This window comes from Delphinapterus leucas, chromosome 19, assembly GCF_059928025.1.
Source record: "Delphinapterus leucas isolate spDelLeu-1000000601 "Yukka" chromosome 19, BTC_Dleu_Yukka2, whole genome shotgun sequence".
NCBI lineage: Eukaryota > Metazoa > Chordata > Mammalia > Artiodactyla > Monodontidae > Delphinapterus > Delphinapterus leucas.
Window position 1 is genome coordinate 48,961,693 of NC_143147.1, and position 26,470 is coordinate 48,988,162.

The 26,470-nt window shown below is 53.8% G+C and overlaps 1 protein-coding gene, 1 long non-coding RNA gene and 2 other non-coding genes across 6 annotated transcripts in view; 3 read left to right on the plus strand and 1 right to left on the minus strand.

Annotated features, from left to right (window-relative positions):
- The first annotated feature begins 3,905 nt into the window (after nt 1-3,905).
- Nucleotides 3,906-3,977, plus strand: TRNAC-GCA (transfer RNA cysteine (anticodon GCA)). Its single transcript has one exon. It is a non-coding gene; the product is annotated as a tRNA-Cys (tRNA).
- A 1,626-nt stretch (nt 3,978-5,603) lies between these two features.
- On the minus strand, nt 5,604-5,675 carry TRNAC-GCA (transfer RNA cysteine (anticodon GCA)). Its single transcript has one exon. It is a non-coding gene; the product is annotated as a tRNA-Cys (tRNA).
- A 685-nt stretch (nt 5,676-6,360) lies between these two features.
- The window catches only part of LASP1 (LIM and SH3 protein 1), a 44,191-nt gene continuing 24,081 nt past the window's right edge, over nt 6,361-26,470 (plus strand). For 2 of the 3 annotated variants that reach the window (XR_016388999.1, XM_022557703.3), the window contains exons 1-3: nt 6,361-6,577; nt 13,661-13,755; nt 22,810-22,894. Coding sequence is in view for 2 of the 3 variants with exons in the window: in XM_022557703.3 (XP_022413411.1) it covers nt 6,509-6,577; nt 13,661-13,755; nt 22,810-22,894 (249 nt within the window). In the remaining variant the exon portion in view is untranslated. Of the gene's footprint in view, nt 6,578-12,722; nt 12,820-13,660; nt 13,756-22,809; nt 22,895-26,470 lie in introns of those variants that run through there. The other variant, XM_089901184.1, reaches the window with a different exon arrangement.
- LOC149746755 (uncharacterized) lies at nt 6,596-12,727 on the plus strand. The gene is made up of 3 exons (XR_016389000.1): nt 6,596-11,193; nt 12,010-12,120; nt 12,639-12,727. It is a non-coding gene; the product is annotated as an uncharacterized LOC149746755 (long non-coding RNA).

Below are 26,470 nucleotides of genomic sequence, written 5' to 3' on the forward strand. Positions count from 1 at the left end.
AATTCCTGAAAATTTAACAATTGGTTCTCACAAGCCAGTATGAGTCGAATCTAGCGCACTTCTGGGATTGACTCCCTCTTTCACCAGCTACCAATTATACACTGACAACTCCCCAAATTATGTTTCCAACCTAGACATTTCCCTGAACTTCAGAATTAACTGGATCTCCACCTGCATACTTAACATCTCCACTTAAATGTCTACAGGGCACCTCAAACTTAGCATATTGATCTCACACTAGAATGTGAAGTCTATGAGGATAGGAGGTTGTACTTTATTACGTTCTGTTTCAGAGCTTTAAAAAGAAACACTTGAGGAGTTGTTTTTGGTTTTGTTTTTCCTAAACTTACTCCTTTCTCAGTTCTTTATCTCAGGAAACCACATCCACCCAGATAGTGAAGACAAAAAAGAAGAGTTATTCTTTTTTTAAAAATTTACTTTATTAAAGTATAGTTGGAGAATTAAAGGGAGTGGGTGTCGGAGGCAGAGGTTCTGAAGTTCACGACTCCTAGAAGGGAAGGGGAGTGAAAGGCTCTCGGTGAAGAAGGACTCCTCAGAGTCTTTCTATCCTGATGACAGCGTGACTCTTTCCAGAGAGCAGCAGTGACAGCTCTGGAATGTCTAGGGAGAGGAAGGGCTTAGTGACCAGAGTCTGCTGACAGTACAGGATCCTAGGTCCAGAACCCTTCAGATCAACTTACTAATAAGTTCACTATGTAAAACAGTCAAATTTGGTTCAAATGGGGGAAGGATGAGAGTTATTCCAACCTGGCAACACTCCCTACCCCCATTCCCCCCCTCCCTACAGGAGAGGCTCCAGGGAGTGCTTTGAAAACCATTGGAAAAATTCTCCTCATAAATGACTTGAAATGCCATGTCTGTAATATGCTACATTAATTTTTTTTACCCATTCCAATTATTTTTCTGCCCATCTCATACTTTAATTAATTTAGAGCCTAAGAGCTTTGTAATATAACAAAGGAAGACATTGTAATGTCTAATAAGTAAAATAACAACATGTTTTTTTGGGGGGGCCAGCGTATTAGTGTATTTCTTTAAAATAATGTCTACTATTGGCAAGATTTGACTAGATACCTTCAACATAGAGATTCACTTGGTAAAACTATATATTGATCAATCAATGAATAAATATAGTTGATATACAATTTTGTGTTAGTTTCAGGTGTACAGCAAAGGGATCCAGTTATACATATATTTTAATATATTTTTTCATATTCTTTTCCATTATGGTTTATTACAGGATACTGAATATAGTTCCCTGTGCTATACAGTAGGACCTTGTTGTTTATCCATTCTATATATAATAGTTTGCATCTGCTAATCCTAAACTCCCAAGCCATCCCTCCCCTGCCCCTTGGGCAACCACAAGTCTGTTCTCTATGTCTGTGAGTCTGCTTCTGTTTCCTAGGTAAGTTCATTTGTGTCATATTTTAGATTCCACAAATAAGTGATATCATATTGTATTTGTCTTTCTGTTTCTGATTTTACTTCGTATGGTAATCTCGAGTTCCATCCATGTTGCTGCAAATGGCATTATTTCATTCTTTTTTATGGCTGAGTAGTATTCCATTGTATATATGTACCACATCTTCTTTATCCATTCATCTGTTGATGGACATTTAGGTTGTTTCCATGTCTTGGCTATTGTGAATAGTGCTGCTATGAACACAGGGGTGCATGTATCTTTTTGAATTATAGCTTTGTCCAGATATATGCCCAGGAATGGGATTGCTGGATCATATGGCAACTCTATTTTTAGTTTTTTGAGGCACCTCCATACTGTTTTTCATAGTGGCTGCAGCAATTTACTTTCCCACCAACAGTGACTCTAAAGAAGAGTCATTCTTGATTCTTCTCTTTCCCTCATCTTTCTCAAGCCATCCAGTGTACAGGAAGGACATGGCTCCCCTGCCATGGTGAATCTGGATGCCTGCTCTCCTCTCTAGTTCTGCTGTTGCCCCTGTGATAAGCTAAAAAATGGGCCTCCAAATATGTCCACATCCCAAGGTCCCTGTGAATATGTTACCCTACATAATAAAAGGGACTTTCTAGATGTGATTAAGGGTCTTGGGGTGGGGACATTATCCTGGATTATCTGAGTAATCAGAAGAGTCCTTATAAGAGGGAGGCAGGAGGATCAGAGTCAGAGAGGGAGAGACGTGAGGATAGGAGCAGAGATCAGAAGGTGAGGAGATGCAACCCTGGCTATGAAGATGGAGGAAGGGGCCATGAGCCAAGAAATGCTGGTGGACTCTACAACCTACAAAAGTCAAGGAAACTGATTCTACTCTAAAACCTCCAGAAGAAATGCAGGCATACCAGCACCTTGATTTTAGTCCAGTAAAATTGATTTTGGAATTCTGACCTCCAGAACTGTAAGGTAATAATACATTTGCGTTGTTTTAAGCAAATAAGTATGTGGTAATTTGTTACAGCAGCAACAGGAAACTAATACGTCACTGTCGTCTCAGACATCGCTACCATCTCTCACTTGCACTGTTGCAATAGAATCCTACCTAACCTCTCTCTCTCTCTTTTTAAAAATTTTATTGTGTCCACTTTTCTTCTTTTCCTTTATTGTGGTAAGAACACTTAACATGAGATCTACCCTCTTAACAGATATTTAAGTGTACAATACAATGCTGTTAACTATAGGCACAGTGTTCAACAGCAGCTCTCTAAGACGTATTCATGTTGTATAACTGAAACTGTGTACGCATTGATTAGCAACTCCCAATTTCTCTCTCCTCATCCCTGGCAACCACCATTCTACTCTCTGCTTCTATAAGTTTGATTGTTTTAGGTACCTCATGTAAGTAGAATCATGCAGTATTTGCCCTTCTATGATTGGCTTATTTCACTTAGCATAATGTCCCGTTGTTGCATATTGCAAAATTTCCTTCTTTTTAAGGCTGAATAGTATTCCATTGTATGTATTCTCTGTTTCTATTCTTCACTCCCTGTAAATCTCCCCCACAATAGCGTGAATGATGATTTCCAGTCCCTCTGCTCAAGACTGTCCAACGGCTGGCTTTTCATCCATTTGGAATAAAATCCAAACTCCTTACTTGGGCCTATAAGGATCTCTGGCTACTTCTCCAGCTCTCTTGAATCACTCTCCCCTGTTTCATGTTCCTCCAGCTACTCTGGCCCTAGGGCCTTTGCAGTGGCCATTTCCTTTAGCTGGAATGCCTGCCCCTGACAGATAGGCTGGGCAAATGGCTGTCTCTTTCATATCATTCACATCTTAACTCCAAACTCACCTGCAAAGAAAAGTTTTTCATGACTATCCACCTTGAAATACCCCCCTGGACCTCCCTAAGACACTGTCTTGTTTTTCATTTTAGTCACTTCCCTTATTACTACTGGGCATTTCCTTGTTTATTCATTTGTTCATTTGGTTCTATTCTGACTCCACTAGATTTTAAACTCAGTGAGACTGAGAACCTGTGTGTCTTTCTATTTGAAAGTATGTTCTGCACTTAGAGTGGGGCACATAGTAGTTGCTCCATAAAAAGAGAGAGGGACCACTAGAGAATACAGCCCAGGAAAGTCTCTCAGTGGAGATGTCTGTTCAGCTGGTGTTTGCACTCTTTTTAGAGAGACCAGGGGAAAGGATTCTCTATTCAGTTTTGCAAGAAGCTCTTCTCTGACTTCTTAGGGTGAAGAGATGAGTGGGATTGTGGATAAAGAATTGAACCTAGAAAAGGCTGATTGGTACCTAAGTTCACATGTTTTCAAAATTCCACGTTTTTAGTTAGTCTTTTTAAACTCGTTATTACTAAATTCAGTATCATGTAACAAGAAGAAACTATTTTGGATATTTTCAGAAGGAAAAATTTGGAATGGATTTAAAAAGAATTTACCAACATTCTGTCTGTAGAGGGGGTATAGCTCAGTGGTAGAGCATTTGACTGCAGATCAAGAGGTCCCCGGTTCAAATCCGGGTGCCCCCTTGTCTACCTGTTTGTTTTTCACAGCCACTCAGGTTAACCCCGAATAACTCAGGAGTCTGAGGTTTCTGAATCCAGGATCCAAAGAGGGTCCTCTTGCACCTGGTGAATTTTTTCTCTCCCCAGAAGTCGCACAGGGGTGACTCTACCATGTTTCAACTGAATACCCCCACTCAGTTGGCAAGAAGCCTGAGCAGGCAGAAAGAAGGGTGAGACCATTCCAGTCCCTGAGACCCTTCAAGACTTATTGGTTTAATGTTAATTACAGTTTCTTTGCGGGGTGGGTGGGTGATGGAATGTTGGGGCGGGGCAATATTATTTTGCCTAGTTCATACTCTGACCAGGCAGATTAGAAGAGAATCCAAGTTCAGAAGGTTTATATAGTGGCGAAGTTTAATGGGACACAGCATAGATGTAAGAAGGAGGGTGAAAAGTGGACAGCTTTCTCCTTCTTTATATGAGTTCAAAGGCAGGGCTTTGGCCCGTTACACCTACAGGTGGTGAGATTGAGGACTGGTGTCCAGGAAAGGGGTGAAAAATTAGTTATTTCTCGGGTCTGGGCTTTGCACCGCACAGCAGATCTGTTTAATCGCCATGTCCAGCTTCGCGACGCATTGCACAGTAATGGGAGCCGTGGGGAAAAAATGCATTCGAGTAGTATTCCCCTGGGGCCCCGAGGGCTGACACAACCAAATTCCGAGTTTAAAATATCACAACTGCCCCCTGTCTGAAGAAGCATGCCTCTCCCACTATCCTTTCTTTTTCCTTTTTTTGGGCAAAACCTAGTCGAGAGGCCTTGCTCCCTTCTCGTTTTCCTCGGATCCAACAGTGATACTGTCAGTCACGCAGCCAATAGATATCTGTCCCCGTCTTTAGGTTATGAAACTTGATGGCCTTTTATTATTTGTTCAGTGGTTCTCAAAGTGTGGTCCAGCAGCATCAGCATTCCCTGGGAACTTGTTAAAAATGCACATTCTCGGGGTCCCACTCCAGGCCAAGAGAATCAGAAACCGGGAGGTGCTTTAACAAACTCTCCAGGTAATTCTGACGCAAGCTCAAGTTTGAGAACCACTACATTAGTTTATATCAGTTTACATCCGGATGTAACTTTATTTTTGTAAATGAACTTTCGGGTCGGCATTGGCCATTTCCACGTTCTCGAAGTGCTTTCACTCTGCTGGTGGCACGAGCAATAGGGAAAGGTGAACACGGCATGCGCCTGTCACCTGTAATAAAGAAAGTTTAAGTTGGAGAAAGTCTGTGTCTGTGGGTTTCCTTCCCTTGACCGAGCCCCACCCAAAACTGAACACGAACTTGGGGGAGTCTTGTCTCTTGAACCAGCTCCTGGAACTGCCTGACACCCCTGAGGCTGCCAGCGGTGACCGCAGAAATCCTGATACCGCTGGCGTGGGTAGTGGGGACCTGCAGCTTTTGTACCTGATTTGTGCCTGTACCCACCCCCTCCTCCTGCGGAGTACGAAATAAAGCCGAAAGCTTTCCGTTACGGTTGGAAAATGAGGAAGGAATTTTTAAATAGATTTTCTCTGCTTTCTTTAACCTAGAACCCAAGGTTAAAATATGAGTCAAGAATGAATTATATTAGTTACATAAGTTTAGGAAAAAGCTCTGAGGGGGCACCCGGATTTGAACCAGGGACCTCTTGATCTGCAGTCAAATGCTCTACCACTGAGCTATACCCCCACGCCGTTCCTGGGCTTGGATACTGCTCTTTTGGGCGTTAAGTCAACGCTACACCAAAGGTGGAGGGTAAGGATATGGAGAAAGGAACGAAAGAGGAAAAGGGGCCAAGCAGAAAGCAGAAGTCCCCCGGATCCGGGGAACCACAGGAAAGCTGCACGGCAGAGGCGCGGGGAAGGAAAACCTAACTCGAGCTCCGAGGCGCTGAGTCCTGGCGGGAGGGACTGGTTCCGCCCTACAAATGTGGGAAAGGATGTTGCAGGGGAAGGCTAATGGGGGCGGAGCAGGGGCTTCCCGTTCGGTCCGCAGGTTCTCGCCGGGTACCAACGGGTACAAAGGAAGTCTCCAAATCTGGAGAATCTGATTTGGTGTTCGGGTGGGCTCAAACCCCACCCTGGAGGGGTGCGAGGGGTTTGCCCGCCTCCTGCAGCCCAGACGCCCAGATGTGCAGCCAGATCGGCTCCGCCCCGCCGGAAGTACCCTGGGCAAGGTCGTCTGTCCGCGCCTAGCCTCCGGGCCTATCTCTCCAGGGCTCCTTCTGCTTGGGAGCTCACCTAGGCGCGTACCCCCGGGCCCGCAGTCGTCCCCGGAACCCGCCCCCGCGCAGCCCCGGGTCGCCCGGGGAGCGCGCCTCGCCGCGCGCGCCCCTGCCCGCGCCCGCGGCGCGTCCCCGCCCCGGTACAGCCCCTCCTCCCCGCTGTGTTTATTAGGGGAAGGAGGGCGGAGGCGGAGGCCAGTTCCCTAGCTCCAGCCGCCGTCGCTGTCTCCCGCCAGCTCGCTCCGGGGAAAGAACGTGCGCGAGCTCCGGCGTCCCCGCCCTAGCCTTTCCCGGAGCCATGAATCCCAACTGCGCCCGGTGCGGCAAGATCGTGTACCCTACGGAGAAGGTGAACTGTCTGGATAAGGTGAGACGCGGGACCCGGAGGCGCGTCTTTGCAATCCCCGAACAGTGCTCCAGATCGGGGGAGGAGAGCGGGGCTGGGTCTATGCCGCCTCATCCCCGCGATCCTGGGAGGAGGGAGGGAGTGAGGGCGGTGTCGTGGGGTGTGGGGACAGACCCCAGTCTGGAAACCAGGAGATCGGGGCAAGGCAAGGAGTCCACGCGTGGCGGGCAGCCACTACTGGAGAAGAGTGGGCTCTGTGCCCAGGGGTTGGGAGGACGCGAGTGGAGTAGGGAAGCCAGGCCCCGGAGTGGGGGTGGGGAGTGAGGGAAGGTTAGGGGTGCAGTCCCGCCCCCTAGGGCCGGGAGAGTGAGAGGAGACGGCCGCTCCCTCTCCCCGCCTCGCCTAGCGCCAAGTAGGCGGAAGCGCTGGGCGCTGGGGGAGGGGGCGGCGGGGGGGCGGGGCAGAGGTTGGGGGCCCCAGCGAAACCGTCCGCTCCGGCGGCGAATGGCCGGGCTTCCTGGCCTGGAGACTGGAGGGCGGGGGCTATCAGCCGGCGAGTGTTGCATCTGGTGAACTGGCCTTCGGATAAGGCCCCAAGCCCCACTGCGAGACCCCTTTTTTGCACGACCTGCAGTTCTCTTGGTGGGTCAGCGGTTAATGGACTAGCAGACGTCCTCCGTACCTTCCCAGCCCCCACCTCAAATTGGAAGCCAACTCCCAGTGCTGGTCCGCCCAGCCGGACCGGGGAGGGGTCGCGTGCTGGAGTAGGGTGGGTGGGGGTCGCTTCACAGAAATCTCCTGAAATTGTGCTCAGAGGCTGAGTCCAGCTTGTAGAACAAAGAGCTAACTTTTCAAAGCAGGTTTCCCCAGTGGAGGGTGGGGTTGGCTGAGTTCAGGGGAAGCCAAGAAAAGGGGGAGGTGTTAGGGGGATGGGAAGGTGGCCTTCTGGAAATTCACTGTCCCCTGGGGGCCCTTACGCGTCTTCCTCCTCCCCCCGCCCCAATCATGCTGGACTCGTTCATCTGGTTGCCATTATACTTTTGGAGGGGGGCGGAGAGTAGAACTGGGTATTTCCGGCAGTTTGGGGTAGGATCCTGGCCTCTTTTAATCTCCCGAAGATCCTAAGGCAAAATCCACCTCCTCTCTGCATCCCCTCCCCAGTCTGGAGGAGAAGCCTGTGTGATTTTGTCCCCCTCCTCATCGTGCCTGTCATCCACCTCCTAAAGCTGTCATCCACCTCCTAAAGCTGGCTCCAAGTCCAAAGATTCCCTCCTTCCTGTCTGGACTGGCAGGGGCTGGGGGGCATGGGATGGAAGAGGGGTGCAGAGCCCACCTGGAGCCAGGTTTTGTTTGGGAAAGGGTAGTTCGTTGGTTACTTTTGTCTTTCCCCTCCACCTTGGGGTTGGTGCTTCCTCAGTGACCTTTGGTCTCTGAGTCAGGGTGAGGGGGTGGGGTTCTAAGGTTCTGAGATACATTTGAAATTGCTCTTGGAGGAAAGGGGCATATGGGGCTGCTGCTGTTTCACAGTCCTGGGCCTGGCTGGGCAGGTGGAGAGGAAGGCCATGTTATGGGTACAAGGGATGTGGGTACTGACCTTCCCAATGACCATGCCGGAAGGCAGGATTTGAGCTTGCAGGCAGGACCTGAGAGCTCTCTGTCCTTGCACACTGGGGTTTTTGCCCTTCCCCGGTGATAGGGATTTTGGTCTCTGCATCTTGAGTTCCCTGTGCGCTCCTTCTTCTGCACGGTTATGAACTGGGAAGAGGCTGTGGCCACTTTCCACCCACGTAAGGCGGAAGCAATATATGATGGAGGGATTGCTAGCCTGGGAGTTGGGAGACTTGGTCCTAGCTCCAGGTCTGCTCCTGCCAGCTCTACGAATGGCTCTAGGCCTCAGTATTCACCATCTATCAAATGGGTATGGTAATGTCTTTTCCTTGAAGGTGGGGAAGTGCACTAAAGTGCCCGGAAGGGGATGTGGTATAGGCTGTACCCTGCCTACCTTGCTAGGGTACTCTCTCCAGCCCCACACCTTTGGAGTCACAGGGGAGTGGTGCAGGGATCCTTCAAGGTGCCCTCCCCAGCTGTTCTCTTGCCCTCGCAGAAAGAGGACATTCAGGTGGAGGTTGCCCTGGGAAGTGAGAGTTCGTGATTCCTCTCTCTTTTTAGAACTCTCCTTACAGGAGGTGGCCCTGGGGAGACCTCACCCCTGCACTGAGCAGGAGGCCTGGAATATCCAGGTATCAGACCTATTCCTCCCAACCCCCTTCAGGTAGTAAGGGCAGGCACTTGGAATGGGGACCTGGTGCCTGGAGGACTGAGACCTGAGGGGGAACCTTCGGTCCCATAGATACATTTGCTAACCAACTTCGCAAGGCTTCCCCTTTACAACAGGAGAGAGTCAAATTAGACTTGCCTGTTTCACCTGTTTCACTGCAATTTCCCTACAACACGACATGACCCAGAGTACAAGCTATGTCCTTGGTGTTAGCCTTTTCTCCTCCCTGAAAGACTTAGCTGGGTTAAAAGCTATGTCACCTCTGATGGCCACCCTGCCCTCAACCTGCCATACCCAGTGTGCTCTGTGTGCTGAATAAATATGTATTGCTGGTGTTTGAGGTCGAGATTTGCTTCCCCAGAGGACTTATGGGATCAGAGTTGGGGGAGAAACAGGGTGACATCACTCATTCATTCAACAAATATTTATTGAGCATCTACTTTGTGCCAGGCACTCTCAGGGGCTGCTGCAGGGCCTTTGGGGAGGGAGAGGAGCTGTGTCTCACAAGGTCCTCTACATTTTGAGGGAGGTGGAGTTTTGTCCTAGACCCTGTGAGGAAGCAGTCGTATCTGGGGACCTGCATTGTCAAGAGTCTTGCCATGTCCGTCTGCCCTGGCTTGCTTTCGCCGGGCTCCTGAACACAGGTGGAGGCATTTGGGAAGGGTGGAGGATTGGTGAGCTGCTAGTTCCCCGGACTCCCCCATTGGGAGAGTTCTCTGCCTCTGGCTGTCTGAACCACCCTCCTCTCAGCCCCCACAGGTGGCAGCAAGGTAGAGGGAAGCTGGGCTGGACACAAAAAAGGAGAAAAGGCCTTGCAGCCCTGGTGCCTCATTTCCTAGCTGAGAGCACCCCACGATCATCCCGTGACCATCCATTCATAATAGCTACGACTCATTGGAATGTGCCAGGCTCAGTCTTCGCAGGAGCCTTACCAAGCAGATGTGATCGCTCCTGTAAATTAAGAACCCCATAATCAGAGGCTCAGACAGGTCGTGCAGCTCACTCCCCTTTCTGCCAGAGCTGGAATTCAAATCTAAAGTTCTTCGTGCTCAGCTCTTCTGCCTGTTGTGTTTGCAAAAAGTACTTTTATTTACACTATCTCATTAATAGTGGTCCCTCCCCTTCCTGACCCTGGCCTGAGGAATACTCTGGGCCTGGGCTCTTGAACCAGGAATCTGGGGTGGTGCAGCCACGGTCTATGCCTTTAAGCCAGCCTCCCAGGTGGCCAACTGAGCTAGGCTGGTGACCTGGCCAGGGTGGGGTTAGGGTTGCCCCTGGAGGAGTGAGAAACTGTAACCCTGGGTGACAGGAAGGGAGGGAGAGGTCTCATACTCCAACCCTGAGTCATAGGCAGCCCGGGTGCAGAGGGCAAGGTACCAGGCTGCAGGCACAGCGACCTGAAGTTCATGCATCCCCCTCACCCAGAGCTGTGAGCAGCCGCTTCCGCACCTCCATGGTGATTCCAGAGAGACAGGGCTGGCCCAAGCCTCACCCAAGTGCAGGGGGTCTTGCTTCCGTCCCATCAGCCTTTGTTTGCCTTTCCGTGGAGTTGGGGTGCAGCTTTGGAGCTGCAGGCAAGGGAGAGTTGAGGGCGATGCTGGAGCCTAGGAGATGGGCTGAGAGGCTTCTAACAGGCACCAGAGGTCTGGTTTTTGGTGAATAGGGAAACAGTGGACTTCTGGGGCAGCAGGGAGGATTCAAGTTGCATGCCTAGAGGTAACTTTGCTCCCTGAGTCCCAGGATGCTTCTCTGAAATCTTCTTACCTGTGGCCTCTAAGAAAGAGGGGACTCTTGAACTTCCCTGGTGGTCCAGTGATTAAGCCTCTGTGCTTCCAAGGCAGGGGGCGGGGGTTCGATCCCTGGTCAGGGAACTAAGATTCCCACATGCCGCATGGTGCGGCCAAAAAATACAAAAAAGATTTTAAAAAAAAAATTGAAAAGAAAGAGGGGACTCTTGCTCTGAGACAGGGCTCGTGGGGCAGGGGAAAGAGGCAGACAGAGGCTCATTGTGGGGTTGTATTGACTTATTTCCCTAGACCCAACCGAGACAGGGATGGGGTTTTTTCATTTGGGGTCCCCTCAGAGTTCCCAGCCCAGGCTTGGCCCAAAGGGGCTGTTGAATGACGTGTCATTTTCTGCCCCTGCTCCCCTCGCTTTCCTACCCCAGAAGGACACAGCGGCAGGAGCTGCTGGGTTTCCTTGAGCCTTGGAGCCCTCCTCCAGAGAGGGGAGGGAGGTGGTGAGAAGCAGCTAGTATACCAGGCGTGGAGCCTGTGTCATCTCCCAGCGCCTCTTTGGGACCAGGAGTTTTAGTTCCTCTTTACAGATGCAGAGACCGAGTTCCGTAGTTACCCTGAAGGTACTCAGTCCACTCTTGTAGTTACCCTGAAGGTACTCAGTCCACTCTTGTTTTCATTTTTCTGTTCCTGGACCCCCTGTAAGAGAACAGATGACCACTGCCTCAGCCTCTAACACGTGTAGCTGAGAGCAAGGCGGGTGGGGGTGAGGTGGGGAGGAGCTACCGATGGAAATGGGCACCGTTCCCTTGTACGGGGGCTCCCCTTCCTCCCAGTGGCAGCTGGCGGGTGTGTGTGTGTGTGTGTGTGTGTGTGTGTGTGTGTGTCTTGTGGAACCCCCGGATTGGCTGTTGGCCCTGTACCCCAGCCTGGCCAGTATACTCTGCCCCCTTCCCAAGGGGCTTGGCTCCGGAGGGGGGGACCTGGCTGTCGGCTAGGGTGGAAGTGTCTGTGTCTCTCTCCTTCTCTCCCCCAAGTCAATCAGGGGGCAGCTTCGGAGGTCCCCAGGCCTAGGACAGTGCGGATTCCTGCCTACATGTGTGTGAAAGTGGGTCATGGTCTGGATTCCAGAGAATGTTTTTCCTGGCAGGCCCCTGCAGGGGTAGGGGCCCAGGCAGGGACATGTGCAGCTAAGCAGGCAGAGGCCAGCAGACTGGGTGGTGACAGGGCTGGGGCACTCTGCCAGTGCCTCCCAGGCATTGGGGGAGGGAGAGGGGCTTTCACTTCGCGGGCTGGTGGGGGCAGGGACTACCCCATTCTAGCTTTCCGGTGGGTTGTCTGTGCTGGGGTTTTGCACCGGGAGGAGTGTGGGCTGGACTCAGGGATAGGCCCCGGTTGGGGTGGAGGCCCAGCTTACACCAGCCATCCCTTGCTTCCAGATTTCCCGCTGACCTTCTTCCCAAAGAGCATTTCTCCTGTCACTTCGTTTACTGTTCCACCACTGGAGAGTCCTTTGGGTCTCCTTGATGGGGAAAGTACCCTGTTAGAAGGTGATTATCCCTCAAATTACCCCGTCGTCTCTGGTTGAAGTGGGCCAGGGTGAGGGAGGTAGTATGCCAACGTCTCAGCTTCCTTTGTTCTGTCCCCTTCTCCGAAGTGTCCTAGAAGCACCCCTTGGTTGGGAAACACATTTTGAAAAGCACCTCCTTGGGGGAATTTCCTGACAGGTGGCCAAGAACTGGGCGTGTGCTGGGCACCTTGAAAGTCTCCCTGTGCTCTTCCCTGGCTTCTGGCCTCTTTCTTTGAGGGGTCAGGAGTGTCTCCCTTGGCTGCTGGGAAGTGGGGCAGGGACGGGCCAGCTGGGTCACCCCAGCAGCCCGGATTCTGGGGTCCTGGAAGCTGGACTCCTGGTGGGTGCTGATCCGGGGCCCTCGTCCTGGGCTGCCAGGGGCGGATTCCTCTCATTTGCTTGGGTTCGCGTGAGCATCAGTGTTTCTCAGGATGAGCTCACCTCTGTTGCATCAGTTCCCCTGCCCTTATGGTCTTTGACTCTCTTCCCCTCCCTCAGCCACCCTGGATGGATCCTTGTTCTGTTCTGGGTCCCTGGGCTTCACTGGAGTCTTCCCTGTCACGCATTCTCACTCACACGCATTGTAGCTGTGGTTGGGCACAGCAGAGCCCCACCTGTACCCCAAGACACACCCACCTCCCGCCAAGCTGCCAAGCCCCGCCCAGCACCTGACACCCAAGTAAGTAGGGATGCCACGTGCTACGCTGAGGGCTCTGTAGGTGATTTCTCATTTAAACCTCAACAATCCCAAGAGAGATGGGTATTATGATTTCCATTCTACAGACGCAGAAATGGCTCAGAGTAGGTCCTGACCAAGGTCACACAGCTAGTCAGGGTGGGGCTTTGATGTCCACTATTGCGGGGGCGGGGGGGGGGGTCCACCTCCAAGCAGAGGAGGGCGGTGCCTCAGAGGAAGATCAGCTGAGGGATGGGGGAAGGGTGTGGGTGTGGTGGCTAGAGCCTGGGGCACCCACACCCAGTCTGGGCAGGGGTCGCTCAGGAAGCGGGGGAGGCATTGGGGCTGGCGCATTGCCCAGGTCCAGGTGTGTCTGGAGGCCCAGGTGTGTCTGGAGGCCCTGGTGTGGGAGCTAGGAGGGACTGGGTGCATGGGGGCTGGGCCCTCCTCCTCTGTCAAGGCTGAGGAGCTGCCCCTCACGTTCAGCACCGGCTTCTTAGCAACCCTGGCGCAGCTTTGCATAAGCAATGAGGCTTCTCCTGCTTGGTCAGAGGGAGTGGTCTGGGGGAAGTGGCGCAGACCTTCTGGGGGCTGCTCGCCACTATTATAACTGGCTTCTTCCCCACTCAACCTTGCGTGTGCCCTTGTCGCCCTCCGGATAGCTCCAATGGGACAGGGGAGGGCGGTGTCATCAGTGGCCAGAGCCTGTGACCTGAGATGGCCCCAGCCCACCTGGGGTGTGGGTGTGCTCCAGTCCGCGGATGGAGTGCTCCTTCCTGGGGCCTGAGCCCCTTTCCTGAATCCTGGTGTCTGACGGGTGTCCTCCCTCTGCCTCTGTCCCCAGTTCTGGCATAAAGCATGCTTCCACTGCGAGACCTGCAAGATGACACTCAACATGAAGAACTACAAGGGCTATGAGAAGAAGCCCTACTGCAACGCGTGAGTCCTGCCTTGGGCGGGGGCTGGGCGGGCATTGGGCTCCCTCCTAGTGCTTCCTTGACATGGCCCAGCATTTCCACACTCTGCTCCATATGTTTTAACCATGTTGAGTCCTCCTCACCACAGCTGGATGAAGTTAGGGCTGTTAATATGCCCATTTTACAGCGAAGGAAACTGAAGCTTCAGGAAGGGAAGGGGCTTTCCCAAGATGAATGACTAGTGACAGGCCAGTTCAAACCCCGTAGAGCAAGCTTGTTCCTTCCACCGCACTCTGCTGTGAGAGAGGGATCCAGCATGGTCTTTCAAGAAAAAGTCCTGTTTCTGCCCAGTTGTGTTCTCCACTTCGCCTTCCACAATTCTTTCCCCATGACAGCACCTGACTGTTTCCTCTCCCCTGCCCCCTACCAGCCGGTCTGGGCACTAGGCCTGGGGGTTCCTGGCCATGGCCCTTCCCAGTAGTCATTTCTTCAGAAGCGGGGGCAGCATGAAGGGAGTGGCCTGGCCCCAGGCAGATCTATTCCCTGCCTGGTGGGAGGTGGAGACCTTCATGTCTTTTCCAGTGGAGTTTGCTCTGGTCTACTGTGGGGAGGTGGGTAGAGGTGCGGTCCCCCATTCCAGGGGGATACCCCCATCCCATCCCATGCAGTTTCAGGTTGATTGCATTCAGCTCAGGGCTCACGTAGGACCTCACAGCCACGCTACTAGGTGAGACTTCAGAAGGTCAAGTCACTGCAAGTAGGCGGCAAGATCAGTGTTCAGAAAGATTCAGGATCTGACTTGAGTCCTTTTTCTTTTTCTTTTTGAATTCTCAGTCAGGAGGTTTTCTGCAGCTGAAGTTCACCTGGGAGGGGAACTTTGGGACCTGTCTAAAAGGAGTTGGGGCTTTAAACCCCTGTGAAAGGCTGTCTTCCCCCTTACTGCCCTCGCCTCCCCTGCACATACCACAGCCTCATCTCCTTGGGGCTGGAGCATTCATCAGGCACTTACTGCCTGCCCTGCCGGCTGCTAGATGCCAACCTGTACCAGGTGCTGGGAAAACAGATTTTCTGATAAAATCTCAAGCCCAGGAAGCACCATGAATCATCATCACCTCCCTTCTGGGAGGGATTGGGACACTGGGAAGACTGCCTGGGGTAGAGGGAGGGTCACAGCTCTGTCCTGGCTCCTCCTTCAGCTGCCCCTTCTCCTCTATTAGCTTCCACTGGTCTCCTTCCCGCTACCGACCCCTCCCACCCCCCCCCCAAGGGAAATGGGACATTCTTCAAATTCTTAAAGGCTCACACAAGCCCTGATTCTCTGCAACTTCCTCCCTCTGTTGGGGAGTAGGGTGGGGTTCAGCAAAGCCAGAGGCTGGGGCAGTTAACCCCTTGATTGCTGGCCCACTTCAGGCTAGATTCTGGGCACCTAGGCTCCTTTGGGGGCAGCTTCTGCGCCTCGGCCCCTCCAGGCAGAAGTTTGGCTGAGCCCGGAGCCCAATGGATGGCAGGGACTAAGCCTTCTTCATGTCTCTTCCTAAGACTCCGGTAGCCTAGAATGCAGCAAGCACTGGGAGTTGGAAGAAAGAAATCAGAGGCTTGTCCTTGTTTTCTCTGCCTGTTCTCAGTCTAGTGCCAAAGTCCCAGCTTACTTTTCTCACCCTCTTCTAGGGAGGCTGCAGCAAGTGGGGGTGGGTAACTCCTGCAGGGGTTGGGGGGGCTCCAGGGAAGGCAGAAAATGAAACACCCCTCCTGGGATGCTGCTTCCAACCTGCCGAGGGTGAGATTCCCCCGTCTCTCTCCTGGCCTCCAGCCAGAGAAGCAGGTTGACCCCTCTCCGTTCCCTGAGCCTTTACAGTCCTTATTCTTCCACGCCTAGCTGACCTTTGGCCCAGCTGGGATGTTACCTGGGAAGGACCCTGGTTGAGGGGCCAAACACTTGGGGGATTTGTGGCCCAGCTGTGTTTCACTCGCGCTGTGGTAGCACCTGGCCCAAGGCAGCCACACTCCCTCAGCTGGCGTCTGCTGAGCTGCAGGTCCTTGCCAGCGAGCCAGACGTGGGGATTCCGGGATAACCCAGAGGCAGGCCCGGCTTGCTTGGGGCGCCCTCCGGACCTGTCCGGGCCTCAGTTTTCCCATGGTTAAAAATTCCTACCCAGGGATGCTGGAGCCTAGACCAAAAAGTTTTGTGCACCTGCGATGTGCCAGGCGCGGGAGTTGAGTGTTCACTCTCATCCCTTCCTGTTTTCTTCCTGCCTTTGGCTCCATCCCCCAGTGACATTCCAGTTCCTGAATCCTGGAGTTTCCAGGATAAGGCCAGCCTGGCCTTCCTTTGGGAAGCTCAGGCCTGGCTTTTCAGCACGTCCCGCTCAGGACCCAGAGGGACAGGTGATCGCTCCCGGCCCCTAGCCCCTGGCCCTTTACCAGGGAGTTGAGCCCACTCAGGGAGGGAGTGTGCAGGTTTGGTGTGCAGGGGGGCCTCTACGTTCTGCCGATCTCTGGTTAGTCCCTGAGCCAGAGTCTTGCAGGAAGGGTGGGCAAGAGAAAGAAGAAAGCTGTCTGTCTCTCTCCAGTGGCTTCTCAAGATTGAGATTTAAGTTCTGGAAAGTGACTGAAAGCAGCAAAAAAGGCCTCTTGTATTTCTCTCTTTGCACCAGACTTATCTGGGGTGAGGCCGGGGAGAGAACATAGGCCAGAGCCCACAGCCGGCCTTCTGGGTGGTAGTGGACCCCCAAGGACGTACATTTACACACGTGCCTGTGCATATCCAGACACACACGCTGCCGCCAGCTGTGGGGCCAGGGAGAAACACCAGGGTGTCGGACTTGTATAGGCTGTGTTTGTGTTCACGCTTCCCAGGCCATAGGCGCTCAGCCTTGCTATGACAAGGTAGAGGGGAGCATGCCTGCTTTTGCATAATAGCCAGTGGGGGAAGAGCCCACTGTTAATCGAATTCTCCCTTGAAGCTTCTGGGTAGGTGGGGTGAGCCTATTCCAGTTGTTATAGGAATATTTATGCCCTCGATGATCTGTTTTGTAAACTATTCTTTCTGAAAGTGGGGCAGATGGGTCCACGAACAAACCTGGTCCTTTGTCTCCATGCAAACAGTTGAGGAGCCTGGAGGACAGGTGGGTGGGGGTGGGGGTCAGGGGGACACGTGCCTGTTCCTTTCTCCTCGGGGGCCATGAGTCTGTAGAGGCTGCAGACCTGAGGCAGAGTTGCAGGCCAGGGGAACCAGCTTTTGGGGTGTCAAGTAGTGGGTGGACATGGACTGGGGAAGAAAGCGGGGGATGCTCAATTGTACCTTTCCCCTCCTCACTGACTGCAGTGGTAGGGGTCTGTCCTTCAGTTGCCTTGAGCTGTGGGCTGAGGGGCTGAGGAGGGTGGAGGTGTCCCTGGTTCTGGGGAACAAGGGACTGTGGTCCTACTCCTTCCCCAGGCCTCAGAGAGTGGAGTGGGGCCTGTGCTGGTGGGGCTTGAAGTATCTCTGGGTTCTAGCAAACTGTCTTGAATCCCAGCTGCTCTTAGGGGATGGGGCAGCAGTGGGCAAATCCAGGAATAGGGACTGGGGCTTTCCCACCTCCACAGAGTTCTCTGCCTCTGACTGGGAAAAATGGGATCAGATGTCTTGGGGAGCTGGGGGTAGCACCAGGAGAGGGCGTGGGATGGGTGTGTGTGCTGTGTTTGGGAGCGGGGAGTCCAAAGGGGTATCCACAGCGAGCAGTGTGGCCTCTAGGCAGCCCCTACCTCTCTCTCACCCCCAAATCCTTATACTCAGATGTCAGGGCCTCAAGGAACCTCAGGGATCACTTTGCTTCCTAACAGCCCATTTTATAGATGAGGAAACTGAGGCGCAGTGTTTCCATGCCTTTCCTGACTTGGCAGAATCATTTCTGTTTGTGTATTGCCATTTTTCATTTTGTCTACGACCACTGAGGGCTGGTAAGTTCTTCTTCATGTCTAGCCTTGATCTTTTTGGCTGCTCATTTTTTTCCCTCTGGTCAAACAATGCCTCCTTGTTGCTTCCTATCCCCACCGTTTCAGCCCCTTTGGCCTGGGGAACTGGTGAGAAACTGGGTGAGAAGGGAGCCCTCCCTGCCCGCCTGCCCGTGGGCAGTCTTCCCAGCAGGGGAATCAGCAGCTCCTTCCAGAGGCAGGATGTAGGGGCTGTGGGTTTTTTTCCTCCCCCTTTTGGTGAAACCAAAGGCTCCTTGTTGCTTTTGTTGATGTATTTTTGTCCCTCCTTGAACAAAAAGCTGTGGTTTTTGAAGGGATCCAAGGCTGGAAGAGGCGAGGTTGCCTGTAGAAAGGGGGAGCTGGGCTTCCAGGATATCTGGTCTGTTCTTGTTCTGCCTCTGGAACACAGCTGATGGCGGGACTGGGAGTGGGGCTTCCTACAAGTGATCTCTGTCCCCAGTAAGCCCATAGCAGGAGCCCTGCAGCTTCTCAGCATTCTCCCTGTCCTCATTGCCCCTCCAAGCAGGAAGGTGACTCAGAGGTCCTCTGGGGCAAGCCCCCCTTCTCCTGCATTCCCGCAGGTCATGTCTGGACTCTTGAGACACCTGCGTTAGAAATGTCTTAAGGAGTAGGTGGCTTCTGACTGGGGGTGGCTGAGAGACCCCAGAGGGTTCTCTCATAATAGCTAAGCTTGGAAACTGGTTGGGTTTAGAAGAGGAAGTTCTCTACCGACCCAACCAAGCATATCTTTCCGCAGAGCTGGGAGTGGGCAGGCGTTCACCTGGTGCGGGAGGGATGTCAGCCTGCGCTTAGCTGGCTGGGCAGGTGTGGTATAGGGGAGAGTGCATTGGGCCAGATCTCTGTCCTTGACACTGAGCCTCAGTTTCTTTATCTGTAAAATGGGCACAGTGATAACGCCTGCCTTTTTTAGCCCAAAGCCTTGTGGCAGGTTTCAGGAGAGAATGTGCATAGGATACAGTGTATCCAGAAATCACTTTATGTGACTCTCAGTTTTCCTAGAGGCCTGGGCTGCTGCCAGCAGCTGCCTGATTGTCCTGTCCCCCAGACTTCCTGTCCTAGTGGGCTCTCTCCATGCCTCTCTCTTTCCCAGAGCAGCTGATACTGCCATCGAGGGTGGGGAGGGGCGTCGGCAGAGGGCCCACCGCTTGGAATGATTAACAAGGGGCCGCCGGGTGCAGGCTGGCCCACAGAAGGGACAAAGAAGAGCTGTGCTCTGGACGCGGCTCCAGCCCAGGGTTGGGACACCCAGTTCTCCCCACCCTGGTCCCTCGTTCCCTCACCATGGCCCAGTCTGTTGGTGGGGCTGGGGTTCCAGTGGGGTCACTAGCTGGGGGCGGGGGGACCCCTCTTCTGCCTTTGCGCCTGCACTGGGATACGCATATATCCATTCATCTCAACTGAGATCTGAGGGTAATGGGTTGCGGGGGCACTTCAACCTGAGGATAGAGAGGGAGGGAAAAGGTAGAATTCCCAGCAGTTGTTTCTGGAAGGAGGTCAAATCGATTGTAGCCCTCTTGGAAGGCAGTCATGTGGATGGGGGAGGGGCACAGCACTGGCGTTCTGGCATATCCTCCCTTCTAAAAACAAACCCGTGGCACCTGTCTTCCTCAACTAAATTGTCTACAAGGATCCTGCAGACACAGCCTCCTAGTTTTGCCTTCGTGGGTTCCTCTGCAGTTGAGGACCCTGGCTGTCTGTGTCTCTTCCCCCACCCCCATAGACTCTCTCTGCCTGCTTTCACAGCTCTCCTGCCTTGAGCCGAGGATGAGGTTGCCATGGGAACCCGAAGCGCAGTGAGCAGGGGACGGGAAAGGCAGAGTTGCCTCGCCAGGGCTGGGGGCTGTGGGTAGGGGACAGGGTTGACCCAGCAGGAGGAATATAGCCTGTGCTCATGGCTGCCTGCCTTTTTTGGCCTGGGGTTGGGGGTTAGGAGGCAAGGGTAAGAGACTGGAGGCTTCAGAGCCCCTCTTTAATCTGTCTTAATCTGATGCAGGCTTAAAATCCCCCTCCTCCTCCCACCAGATTAAGCTGAGTCGACGACATCTAGGCTGGTCCCCCCCTTCCCTTCTGATGGAATTAGTGTTCTGGCTGTGGGGGGCTGAGATCTGGGGGTCATGATGGCTCCAAAGAGAGGATGAAAGACCCGCCAGCCCCATCCAGAGGCACCCACTGCATGTTGGGGGGGTCTCCTGAGACCCTTCTGGTGGCGTGTAGGAGGTATGTGAACGTGGACCTGCTGGTGTCAGTGTCTCGGAGAAGTGCATTGCTGCAGAGGGCTCGTCTAGATATTCATCGTGTGTGAGGAATAACGCGGAGTGCACAGGAGCCTCGGAATTGCAGAGTGGGGTTGCGTCTGGCTGACCTTGGGCCACGGGACCTGGCATTCCGTTTTAACCCTGTACATTGAGGCAAATGGGAAACCACGGGTTTGCAGGCTGGCTCCTGTGCATATGTGTTTTCCGAGCCTGCCAGACACCCTTCCCCACCAAGTGCTAACCATAGCCACCATCTCAGAACCGACCCTTCAGGCTCTGGGTCAGAGCTGCCCTGAAGGTCTTCTCCATCCCCCTGCTTCAGGACCTAACCTCCCTCCTGTGCTCATGAGCCCCTACTTACAGATGCTCTCCTCACCACACTGCCCACCCCTTGACACCTTCATAATGGCTCTGATTCGGTGGGAGGGTCATCTCCAAAGCCCTCCCTCCTAGGACCTCAGGGCCCGCCAGTTCTGCTAGAGATCTTACTTAGATCCCTCCTGCTGTTCTCTTTCTAGTCTCCAGGAATAGACTCCCAGTTGATCCTCCCTTTTCCTGGAACTGCTCAGGGATTTTGAATGGCGCACCTCAGCTATAGGTGGCCCTGGCTTTGCAGAGCTGGGCCAAGCCTGGGACTGGATCCACAGCCTTAGCCCCACGTTCATCTGTGGGACATTTCTGTTGACGGCTGCAGGCACCTGTATTTGCTTTTTTTTTTTTTTTTTTTTTTGCGGTATGCGGGCCTCTCACCGCCATGGCCTCTCCCGCTGCGGAGCACAGGCTCCAGACGCGCAGGCCCAGCGGCCACGGCTCACGGGCCCAGCCGCTCCACGGCACGTGGGATCTTCCCGGACCGGGGCACAAATCCGCGTCCCCTGCATCGGCAGGCGGACTCCCAACCACTGTGCCACCAGGGAAGCCCTGTATTTGCTTTTTAGTCTCTTGCCTTGCTCTTCCCTCTGCTCGGGGAGCCCTGGGCCTGGACTGATCTGGGAGGCAGGACTCAGGTGGGGCAGTGCAGGCTACAAGTTGGGACACAGCTAGAAACACCTTTTGTGCTTCTAGGTCCAAGATGATGAAGTTAGCTCAGAGGGAAAAACAATTTGCCAATCACCCTGTGAGACAGTGGCAGGGCCAGCACCCAGCACTGTGCTCCTTCTAGCCACCCCCCCCCTCCCCCCCCACCATTTAGTTGATTTCTCCAGCCCCTGAGTCCTGCCCTTGACACAGGGAAGTCTGTGTGTGATTACCAATAGCTCTCGCTCAGAATGGGCCGGGCAGCTGGAGAACATGCCAGGCTTGGTGAAACACACAGAGGTGGAGGGCTGCTGGTGTCCAGTTCCGGGGCACATCAGCCAACCTGGCTGGCTGGAAGATGGCGATCCAGCTCTTACCTGGGGACAGGCTGTGAGTCTGGCATCGGCTAGTGGTCATGGTTGTGGTGGGGTGTGGCCAGCCAGAGCTAAGAATGGCTGGCTTCTGCTCAGAGAAGCCACCTACCAGTCCCCGAAGTCACTGGGGCCTATGTAGACCCCCAGCCCTTTCACACACCAGCATCTACACACAGACCACAGTGACTCAGGGCTGCCTCTCCTCTAGCTGGTTTGCTGGGGGCCTTTGTGATGACTCAGGGGAATGGAGGAAACCCGAGTTTTAGTCCTGGCTCAGCTTCAACACCTGGTAGGACATTCGTTTATTCAACAAATATTTATTGAACACCAGGTATTATTTGGGGAGCTTGGAATAAACCAATGAAGGAAAGACCAAGAATCCCCTCACCTCATAGAGAACCAGTGGAGAGAGAAGACAGTAAACCGATGTGATAAATAATTATGAAGGCAGCTAAGTGCCTGGCGCCAGCACACGACTTCCTCCTCTGGGAGAAAGGAGGGGGGTAACCGGATGGTCCTGGAGGTCCCCGCAGGCTTGGCTCTGAGGGCTGAACTGGTTCCTGCTACCTCAAAGCCAGCCCTCTTTCTGGGGGACAGGACCGTGGTCTGTCCTGTGTCTGGAGATTAGAGGGTTTGGTTCAGGGTGTTGGGTCCTGGGAGACCGTTTGGGTACAAATCTGGATGCCTCCAGTTACTGGCCATGTGCCTTAGCCACATTATTTAACCTTACCAAGCCGCTGTTCTCCAGTCTGTCAAAGAGGGATAATAGGGCGGTTTTAAGAAGTTGATGAACTAAGGCATGTACACCCTTAGCACAGGGAAACATCAGCTGTTGTTACAGTGTTCTTATCTGTCACCCGTGGTGACCTCTTCTCGGCCTCAAGCTGATCTCTCATCTACCCTCCGATTATGTTGGACCTTGTTAGCTGTTTGAAACACCACTCTGGATGTGTGTGTTTTTTCTGTCTCACTGCCTTTTCCTGGAAGCCCCCCTGGATATGTGTATCCCTTTCCCCTTTACTTCTGCCTCTGTATCCCTCCTGCCCTTCCTCTGCTACATTGGCCTCCACTTCTGGTCTCAGCTGAAAACTTTGTCCTAACGCCATGAGCATCTTCTCCCAGCCTGGCTAGGCCCTCCTGGGTGCCTGTCCCCCTTGACCTTCTTGTGCAATAGACATGGATTACTTGGGTGATCTGAAACCCTTAGAGAGTGTCCCCATGTCCTCCATTTGGAGTTCTTGGTGGCCAGCCAGCCACTCAGGCCTGATGTGTCTTCCCAGTTCAGCCCAGGCTGAGTCTGAGAAACGCTTGCCTCCCCTTGGCCATGGGCAATGGGCATTGTGGTTCTGATGCTGGGACAGGGGCAGGGGCTGCCCAAGGATAAGAGAATGGAAGCCCAGAGGTTCCCACCCCTTCCCCCAGAATGACCCCCCCCTTTTCTTTTCTGTCCTGCAGACACTACCCCAAGCAGTCCTTCACCATGGTGGCTGACACCCCGGAAAACCTCCGCCTCAAGCAACAGAGTGAGCTCCAGAGTCAGGTGAGGGGGCGGGGCCTGCCCCTTGGGGGCGGGGCAACACCTGGATTTGGCAAGGGCTCCTTCCTTCTGTGGTTACTCAGCAAGGCCAAGGCGCTGAAATCCTAGCAGTTACCAGTCTCTCTGCCCCCACCCCACCCCCAGTTACTTCACATTTCCTGACTTGATCAGAGAAGTGGGCGAGAGCGTACCCCGCTTCCTACCTAAAGTGGGTGGGAGGGGTGTGGGCGTCGGATTTTTTCTGCTTCAGGAATTTTGTGGGGGACCCCTAGAGCCCACCTCCTCCAGGAAGCTGGTCCCTTCCCCCTCCTCTCCACTCACACCCACCCTCAGAGGGCAGGCTGCGAAGGGGGCCTGTCCTGCCTGTGTCTCCTTGGGCCTGATTTTCCTGAGCGCCTGCTGGGTGGGGAGCCGCCCTGCGTGTCACCGCAGTAGGGGAGGAGGCGGGCTTCCTGCGCCAGGGAGAACCCGATCTTCAGGGGACACTGAGGAATAAGCAAAAGGTCCAGAACCTTTAGGCCAGAACGACTAACCCTGCCTGGGGGTCTGGGAGGGCTTCTGGGACAAACCTGGCCTGGACTGTGGGGTGGAGTGGGGCAGAGCGGGGCTTCATCAGAGACCCCTTGGGGAACGTAACCAAGTGGGCAGGGTGCCCAGGGCCAGGAAAATGTCTTGCAGGATCCACCCCCTCAGAGGGGGATCTCTCCTGATCCCTCCAGAGTGGGGCTCCTGCTGCCAGATCTCGATGTGACTTCTGTGGTCACGTGAAGGAGAATCAGCCCTGGGCCATCTATATGCATTCTCTCGTTGAATCTTCCGAGCAATCCTGCGAGGAAGGTGCTGTTTTCCCATTGTACAGATGAGGAAACTGAGGCTCAGAGACAGTAAGGGACTTGCTAAGATCATATATGTAGCAATAGAGGTAATAAATGTATTAATGGTTAATGTATGGAGTGCTCAGTGCTCTGGGCGTATTAATGTTCAATCCTCACAACAGCCCTGTGCAGGTGGCAGGATCGGTCTCAACTTTATGGAAGAGATTCAGGCCTCCCGTGTGTCCCACAGTGATAGGGAGCAAGTAGGGAAAGCTGATGTCAGCAGCAGCTCACATCTGCCAGCCCAGACCCTGCCCCCGCTATGGTGTGAAAGCCACAGTCACTGGGGGGCCGGTGCGGGTACCAGCGCCTTGCCAACCGAGGAGGGTTGAGTAGCCCAGCTGGCAGGAAGTGGGCTTGAGACAGCGCTGGGGCCTGGGCCCGATCTGCACAGGGAAGACGCTAGCCAGGCCCTGACCACCGCCCTGGACTCCCCATCCTGTCTGGAGCCTACTGGGGCCAGAGGTGGAAGGGGTTACGTGGGGCAGGCAGACCAGAGCACCATGGGGTGACCTGTAGTCACCCCACAGCTTGAGAGGAGTGTGGGAGTGTGTGTACACACTCAGGCAGAAGCAAGGGACACACACACACACACACACCCCTACCCTCAGAAGGAGAAATTCAAACCCTGTTAATTCCCTCAGCCTTTGTTGGTCCCACAAAAGCTGGGCTGCAGCTCTTTTTGCCCCTGGAACTTGATCCCTGAGGGGCGGGGTCTGTAGGAGGAAGCAACCCCTGCCCAGGGTCTGAAGGCTCTTCTGACCTGTACCTGTCCCCCCTGTCCCCCAGGGGCCTGGCCCCACTGCTCGCCTCCTGGGTCCTGGGCTCCTGGCTCTGGGGCCGACTGGGGGAATCATGAGAAAGGCAGTCACTCTTCATAGGTTCTCACTGCGTCCTTCATAGGACCTCATTTAATCCTCACAGCCACCTGATGACGAGGAACTCTTGTCTCTGTGGTGCAGATGGGGACACAGGTGAGAGAGGCCATGCCCCTTGCCAGAGCCCCGTGACAGAGGCAGAAGTCAAGCCCCTCTGCAGCCTGCCGTGGCACCTGTGCGCTAACGCCCAGGATGCTCCAGTCACCAGTGGGGACAGAGGGGCCTTTTAGAATGCAGAGTCCTAGGCCCCGCCCAAGGGGTTTCTGTTTGGCAGTTCTGGACGGGTCCAGGAATCTGCATTTTGGCGGCCCTGGTGATTCTGATGAGGGCTTTTGGTCCCACAGACATGCTCTGAGAGGCTGAGCCAGACTGTGGGGTAGGGAGGGAACTAAGGAGCTGCTGTGAGGGGTGTGAGTTAGGGCTTTGCATTGAGGCCACTGCTGCAATCTACAGTTGGGCTCCTGGGGGCTGGGGCTGGGATAGGCGGAGGGCAGAGACCCCAGCCCTGCCCTCTTTGCAAGCCTGGTTCTGTCTCCTACCTCCCCCAGCTGTGTGGTCTGAGTCTGGCCCCTTGCCTCTCAGAGTTGTTTTTTTTTTTCCTGCCTGGTAAAATAGGGACAGCAAACCCAGTTACCTAGAGGTTGGGGGCTGGGCCCCATGCTCTGAGGCTTGAAGGGCTGAGCAGGCCTGGCTGGGGGCAGTGATGGGTTCTGGTTCCTTTGGCCACTGTGGAGGCAGGGCCGGCTGGCGTAGCCTGTGGCTGACGGGAAGGGAAATGGGAGCCTCTTCTACCTCGTCTGCCCCACTTCACCCGTGTGTCAGCTGGTCTCTTTCCAGGCCCCTTCCTGGGCCTGCGTTGGTGTGTCTCTTCTCAGTCTCTGGGAAGTTGCCCATGCTATTTCAACTTTGTTTTCCTGTCTCTAGATTGGTTCCCAAAGTGGTGCTTTGGGTGTCTGGGACACCTGGAGCCTCCCCTGTGGGGGCAGCAGCCACAGAGCTGACCAGAAATGACCTTCTGGGTGGTCCTGCCCAGGCCTGGCTGAGGCAGGGCACTGGTGGCTGGGCCTGGTAGCTCTCCCACTGCCAGCCCTGCGCTGAGAGGCAGCAGCCTTGGGGTGGGGCTGAGCTGGGGCGGTGTGGGCCCCTGAGCCCAGGCAGAAGTGCAAGAAAAAGGTCTCTTTCATTTTTCCCTCACCATCCACGGTGCTGCGCGTGGGATATGCCACAGGGCACATGACGCAGGGCACGGGAGAGTGTAGCAGAGCCTCGTGCTCTGCCCTGCTCTTGGCAGGGTTCCCACTCTCTTATCTTGAATCTTGTGACCAGCAAGGCAGGCAGCATACCTGTGTCACTCTTACTGGAGCTGGCTGAGGGTCAAATGCTAGATCTGCCATCGCTAGCTGTGTGCCCTTGGGCAAGTTATTTAACCTCTCTGAGCCTTAGTGCCTTCATCTGTAAAGTGTGGATTACCTCTCTCCCAAGGTTATTGTGAGGACGTTAGTGTATATTAGGCATTTAAAACAGTTCCTGGCATACAGTCAGCACTCAATAAATGTTCGCTGTTGCTACTCTCCTGGAAAGGAGAGGAGATGGAACTCGGGTATGATAAAGCTGAGGAATTCTAGACCTTCTGATGATTGCTTCCAGAACTGACATTCCAGAACTGGGAACATTTTGGGTTTTTTTCCATTTATGTTAAGAACTCATCACAATGCCTCTTTTTTTTAATGTTGTGTATTTTATTTCTTTATTATCTTTTCTGGCTGCGTTGGGTCTTTGTTGCTGTGTGCGGGCTTTCTCTAGTTGTGGCGGGCAGGGGCTACTCT